The 7,470-nt window shown below is 39.8% G+C and overlaps 1 protein-coding gene across 1 annotated transcript in view; it reads right to left on the bottom strand.

Moving 5' to 3' along the window:
• Positions 1-1,497: 1,497 nt before the first annotated feature.
• The window catches only part of LOC121283886 (solute carrier family 35 member F2-like), a 90,676-nt gene continuing 84,703 nt past the window's right edge, over positions 1,498-7,470 (bottom strand). Inside the window, exon 8 of the mRNA XM_041198688.1 lies at positions 1,498-1,713. Coding sequence (XP_041054622.1) covers positions 1,498-1,713 — 216 coding nt within the window. The remainder of the gene's footprint in view (positions 1,714-7,470) is intronic.

Genomic DNA, 7,470 nt, shown 5'->3' with positions numbered 1-7,470 from the left:
TTTCCCATAGCGTGGGTCACCCTGGTTGACTCCCTATTCCACCCACCCCCCCTCCCCCCGATCGAAACCCTGTAGACAGCCGTACTGCAAACATTCTAGAGTGAGTTTTACGGCACAGAAAGAGGTCCTTCAGCCCATCATGTGCACACCAGCCGTTAAGCCCCTATCTACTCTAATCCTATTTTCCAGCATTTGGCCCGTAACCCTGTATACTATGGCATTTCAGGTGTTCATTTAAATGCTACTTAAATGTTCAGGGTTCTCATCTCTATCATCCTTTCAGGCAGAGAGTTTCAGATACCCCCACCTTCTGGGTGAATTTTTTTTCCTTAAATCCCCTCTAAACCTCCTGCCCCTTACTTAAATCTATGCCCCCTGGCTATTGACCCCCATCACTAAAGGGAAAAGTTTCTTCATATCTACCCTATCTATACCGCTCATAATTTTGTACACCTCAATCAGGTCCCCCCTCAGCCTTCTCTGCTCTAAGGAAAACATGCCAGCCTATCTAGTCTCTCTTCATAGCTGAAACGCTGCAGCCCAGGCAACATCCTGGTGATTCTCCTCTGCACCCTCTCCAGTGCAATCACATCCTTCCTATAATGTGGCGACCAGAACTGCACACAGTACTCCAGATATGGCCTAACTAATGCTTTATATGGCACCATCATTACCTCCCTGCTCTTGTATTCAGTGCCTTGACTAATAAAGGCAAATATCCCATATGTCTTAATCACCTTATTTATCTGCTGCCTTCAAGGATCTATGGACGTGCACAGCAAGGTCCCTCTGATCCTCTGTACTTCCTAGGGCCCTACCATTCATTGTGTACTCCCTTGCCTTGTTAGTCCTCCCAAAATGCATCACCTCACACTTTTCAGGATTAAATTCTATTTGCCACTGTTCTGCCCATCTGACCACATCTATATCGTCCTGTAATCTAAGGCTTTCCTCCTCGCTATTTACCACACCACCAAGTTACGTGTCATCTGCAAACTTACTGATCATGCTTCTTACATTCATGTCTAGGTCATTAATGTACACTACAAACAGCAAGGGACCCACCAGCAAACCCTGTGGTACGCCACTGGACACAGGCTTCCAGTCACAAAAACAACCTTCAGCCATCACCCTCTCCCTCCTGCCACTAAGCCGTTTTGGATCCAATTTGCCAAATTGCCCAGGGTCCCATGGGCTCTTATCTTGACCAGTTTCCAATGCGAGACTGTCTAAACTTAAACCAATGGCTGAAGCAAAAATGAAGTCTGTTCCCGTGCAACCAGTTAACAGCTATAACATTTACATGGAAAATTATTTTTGAACCTCAAATGTTTTTCTGTAATACAACTATGTTTGCACAATATAAAGAAGAATTGTTGCCTTGTGTTTATTAAAAATAGGAAACCTGTTTATTATTTAGGTATTTTATTGTATCAGCATGTAAAGAAACAAAATGTGTTTAAAAACACTAAGATATGAAGAGTCCTTAAGGACCCCTTATAGCTGCATAGCTGTCATCACAGGATAGTCTCTGGAAGTAAAGTAGATAGTAGGTTCTTGGGTACTGATGACATTTACTGGAACAGGGTTATCAAATCTACTGGATACAGTTTGTTGTTGAACCTGGACTTCAGCTGTGTGTGTTGGAGTGGAATTGTAGAGAATAAATCCAACCATAATGATTACAAATGCCAGGATATACAATGCTGAAAACTAATAACAAGAAAAGAATTGAAGGTACAACTGTTCAAAGGTTTTTCAATTGTTTTGTTTTAATTCAGTATAAGTGAAGAATGATGTAAAGCTCTCTCATACCTCAAACTATTTTTCAACCTAATAGCAAAGCGATACAAAATCTGAACTTCTGTATCTGAATATCACTGAAAAAAGAGACAAGTTGAAGCTTTTTGTCTTGCACTCATCAGGACATTTGCAAGAATACCAAATGCAAAAGGAACAGCAGTTTATGCTCATGAGAAGAGAGTGCTGATTGGTGGGCAAGTGGACTATGGTTGAGGCGCTGCCATGGAGAATGCACCAGAAAACTAATGACTGACAGTTAACTGCAAAGCTTTGTTTAAATTCAAACCCGGCATTGCTCTGGGGAATGAACCAGAGAATGGCTGTTGCCTATTTTGTTCGGTTGAAACAGGCACAATGTGTGTATGCGTTCTTTCTGTCTACAAAGTACAAGGCTCTATGTATTAGCATATGTAGCTTCTAGCATGCGTAAATGCGCCACACTGTGAGCCCAACTGATAATCTTAAATTGGTTGTCAGCACAACACGAGCGGTGTTCATCACTAACAGGATGCTGTTATCAAGCTAAAAAGATGTTCTGTCTATCATACACATGAGGAATGTGATATATGAATTTCAGTGCTGGTGTGATGCTAGGTATGTAGGCTGTACATCCCAAAGACTGGTAGACGATGTCAAACAGCATGTCCCTTCAGTTGTTCGCAACAGGCAAAGTACTGACCGTACCTAACCAGCCCGTGTTTGCAAAACTCAAACATAGTGTCCCACATTAAATGTGATTCCGCAATTGGACAACATTTGCTAAACAATCCTGAATGTGCTAAGAATTATGTTGACTGCCGATTAAGATTGTTGGTCAGGCTCGCGGTGTTGCACACTTACACATACATATATTAATACACAGAGCCCTGTATTTTGCAGACAAAAAGGACATGTACACATTGTGCCTGTTTCAAATGAATAAAATAGGCAATAGCCATTTTTGGTCCATTCCCCAGGGCAATGCCTTGACCAGTTGGAGTCAACCTTCCTGGTTTGTATTTGAACAAAGCTTGGCTGTTGACTGCCAAGCTAACTGGTGCATTCTCCATGGCAATGCCTCTACCAATCAATCAGCACTCTCTTCTCATGAAGTATAAATTTTTGTCCCCTTTACATTAATTCTTGTGAATGTCCTGATGAGCGTAAGACAAAAAGCTTCGACATGTCTTTTTTCAGCGATACTCAAGTTCTGTACTACCAAATGACTAACTATCTGAATTCCAAAAGCCATGTGAAATGAGATTTTCTTCACGTTGGCGTAAATCTAACTACTTAAATTTAGAAATTAATTTGTTTGCAGCCTAAGATTTTTCAGCATATGATATTTTTAATATACGTGCATGAGAATGAGGAATTAAAAATGTAATGATGATGATTATTGTGCAATACTATCCATCCACAATGAACACAGCTGGGAACAGTTTATAGAACTACCCTTTATCTGTTATCTTTAAAAAAGATACAAAAGAGAATGTTAATGTTAACCTTTCATATTAGCTGACTGGTTGATGTAAAAGTAGTATATTAGGCCAAAGAAGGAAGCTGATGTTAATCACAGTAGTGACTCAATATTTTTCTTTGGTTCCCATAGCATCCTCCTACACACTGTTATCAGGAGACACTAACCTTTGCACCATTCTGCAATTACCCAACCAAGAAAATAGTCTGAAAGCTGTTACTGGAGACTTAGGACAGCACTAGCTTTCAATGTTGTGCTTTGTAATCTGTAATTACCAATAACTATTGCCAGTTGCAACTTGGAACAACTGTATGATCTTTTATCAGAAAGATTTTGCAGATAAATAAGCTTTATCCAAATATGTGGGACTGCCCAAAACTGTCATGGTTACATCAAGGTTAAATTGACTAATACGCACAGAATAACTGTAATTATGCCATATAATGATGTTGTGACAAGATGAATTGTTATTTAACAATAATTGAAACTTTGGTTACTTCTTTATTAAGAGCTCTCAAATGAACACAGTTAATTTTCAAAGAAAGAAATATGTATGAATTTAAATGTCACTAATCAAATTATCACATATTAAAGAGGATTTTTTCTATTTTTGCTTCATATTTCTTTTCTTACCCTCCAATTTTTTGCTTTCCCAGTGCATTGCATGTGATGCTCGCTCAATAACTATTAATGAGCTAACAGTGGTAAACTCTTGAGACTGAACCAATGATGACTAGATGGAGTTTTCTCTCCCAACAATCCCACCCGTACACTCTACTCACCACAGCCCCCACCCCCTACCCCCAAGCACTCCCAGGAAGATGCCTATTCTATGTTTAGCACCTCTCCACTGCAGCAACAGCCACAATCAGGAAATCAGATTAAAGGCTGGAGTATCCAGTTGTTCCATGGCACAGTGTATCTAAAATTTCTCATTGTGTCATGCCTTGCTTGTTGCTTTGCTAAGTACGTTTTTAAAAAGTGTCTGAAATGTCAGCTTATTAGACAATTTAAGAAATGCCAATTTAAGCAAAACTTTGGAGGGGTGAAATTCAGGTGCTCTGAAGTGAAGAAGTTATTGTCCATAGGTTGCAAGTTGATGAGCTGTCATGGCTGCTGAGCTGGATTACCAGAGTGCAGAAAATTTGAATTCACTGATTTAAATTTTGAATTGGAATCATGCTTTTGGTTTCTCCTCAAGAATGTAACAATTGTTGCCAAAAAGGGAGAAAAGGATAAATCGATTTTACTATTGACCACACAATCTAATATGAGGCATGCTCTCTTAAGATCCATAATCTGAGTTAAAATCAATGAGAAATTAGAAATACAAGGATTAATTCAAGGACAGTAAATAGATTTGTTAATGAAAAGTCATGGTTGATAAATGTAATGATCTTTTGAAAAATGCACTGACTAAATGAAAGGTATATGTGGATTTTCAAAAGACGTTCAAGAAGCTGTTTTACAGGGAATCTTGTTATAAAAATTCAGGCCTATGGTAAAAGAAACATTAGTTGACAGGCAAGAAAGGTAGATAGATGTTGCTCAAATTGAAGAAGGGTTGGAAGGATCAATGCAGGGCCACCTTTTGTTTTCAGTATGTATAGACGTATAGAAGCTTGGCAGGCAACAAGCAACAAGCAAAACCGGAAATGACTTCAGGAAGACAGACAGGTGAGTGAAATGGGACGGGGACTGGTTGTGGTGGGTTGGCTACTATTTAACAAGGATAATTGAGATAATATATTTTGAGAGGAACTACAAGAAATGGGAGTATACATTCAATGGTGTGGAAGAACAGAGATCTATGGTTCAAAAACACAATCCCCGAAAATGTGAGCACATGTAGAACTATTTTAAAAGTGCCAATAGCATGTTGGGTTGTATGTATGAAGCATAGAATACAGAAATAAAGCAGTAAAGATAAATTTATACAACACCTTGGTTAACCCATACTTAAAAAATTGTGAGCCATTTTGGGTACCCATCATAGAAAGGACATTAAAACCACAGTGGGCATATAGCATAGATCGACCAGAATGATAAACTATAGGGATAGAAAGAGACCTGAAATACTGGGACAATTTACAATGATGTAGTGAATACTAAGTGTGTTTAATGGATATTATTTTAATTAGCAGGGATTATTTTAGTGTGAATAGGCAAACACTATTTCCTCTGGTTGGGGAGTCAGTAATGAGAAATCATCAGTTTAAAATAATTATTACAGATGTTAGGAGAGATGCCTTCACACAAGGAAATGTTAGAGCATGCATACTTTGGAGACGGAGTAGTTAGGGCAAAAACCATTATATCTTCTCAGGAAAAAAATGATAAATATTCACAATAGAGGAAGCAGCACTGTGAGGAGAGTGCAGGGCAGTGGATCTGACATAATAACTGAGGTAGGCTGTCTTACTGCAAAGCAAAGGAGAGACCTTCATGCTTTAAAGAGTAGTTAAAATTATTAAACCCTGTGACTATGACACTCACCTTGGATCAACAGAGAAGAATGTTTCCTGAATACTGTTACAGGTCCTCGGGGAAAGGACATTACCATGGATTTGAATAAATTATTCCATGCCAACTCTAATTAGGTTTGATATCACAGACATGCGAAACTAGAAAACTAATGCAAAAAAATGCTGATGGAGCTCCCCAAAAATTGACAGCTTAAAAGAAACTATGAATGTAGGCCCACGGAAGATACAGTCAAAAAGTTAGGCTGAGTGAAGCAGGATGGCGGTTTATCACTAAGCTGCAGGCATTTGCAACATTTCATCACTTTTATTGTAAGTGCTGAAATCCTGCATTTTATGTAGGCATGCTTGCCAGAACATTTAGATTTTTAACTCCTGATATCGTGCATCTATTGATATTTTGGAGTTTACTGTGAAACTGAATCTCAGTATAATTGCTTTTCACTGCAAGTAAAATATACCATGGGCAGAGTTTTGCCCTTGGCATGTGGGATTGGTGGGCGGGGGTGGTCAGGAAGCCAATTAAGGCCCACCCAGCATGATATGCGAGCAGTAGCACTGAGCGCTGCCTGTGGGGGGAGGGGAGGGAAGAGTGTGAGCAGGCCTTCTGCGAACTTCGTGCATGCGCACGAGAGAGCACTGAATAATCTCCCTGAGGCATAGAGCTGCCTCAGGGAGATGAAGAAGATATTGAAAAAATTAATAAAGAACAGAAAATGTCATTAACATGTCCCCTGATGTGACTCTGTCACATGAGCAGGGGAATGTTTTTAATTCAAGTGTAAAATTTTTATTTGCTTTAAGAAAGCTCACCCTGTCCGTGGATGAGGTTTCCCAAAAAGTGCAAAGGCCGCTTGGCCTTTTCACCTGCCTGCCAACCATAAGGTTGGACGGGCAGCATAAATTTGAATTTAATTACCTTTTTAATGGACTTAATCGGCCTTTTAATTGTCAGCAGGTGCGCTGCCGACTCTGGCGTGTCCCCACTGAATGAAATATCGCAGGGTTGCGTGATGACATGGGGATGTTCGCCTGATGGCATCACGCCTCATTTTACACTTGGCCAGGTCGGGCGCATGCCTCCCACCGCACCCCCCCCCACCCCCCACCCCTCCCCCCAACCCCCACCCCAGCCGAAGCTTAATATTCTGCCCCATAATTCCAACCCCTCTCCTTGTTTTGTTTCTGAATATTGCTATTCCACAAATACTATGCTAGTAATTATCAAATAATGCTGGCTCATGCATTCACGAAAGAGAATATCTTTATCTCAAAACAAAACAGCTCTATCCAGCATTGAAGGAAATAAACTTCATAGCCACTCTGGAAAATTTCTTTGAGGAAAATAAATAATTTTAGAAGCTGCATTTTATCAATTTATTCATTATTTATACCTTCTTTGGGGATGAGGGTTAAATTAACATCTTAAATGGAACTCTTAGAAATTAACAACTCATTTAAAATTGCTGAAAAATAGAGATATCCTGTAGAAGCTTTGTCTTGCCCTCTTCAGGACAAATTCAAAGAAAGTAACAATTTATACTGCATGAGGAAAGAATGCTGATTGGTTGAGGCATTGCATTGGAGGATGCACTGGGGAACTATATTCAAAAAGCCACAATGCCTGCACATGTTCCTTTTGCCCGCAGAGGACAGGTCCCTCCAGAGAGGTGCAAAAACTCAGGAAGTTGTTAATGGATCTACTAGTGGCCAGCTAAGATCACT

This window comes from Carcharodon carcharias, chromosome 11 (assembly GCF_017639515.1).
Source record: "Carcharodon carcharias isolate sCarCar2 chromosome 11, sCarCar2.pri, whole genome shotgun sequence".
NCBI classification, from domain to species: Eukaryota; Metazoa; Chordata; class Chondrichthyes; order Lamniformes; family Lamnidae; genus Carcharodon; species Carcharodon carcharias.
This window is presented reverse-complemented; position numbering and strand designations above follow the sequence as displayed.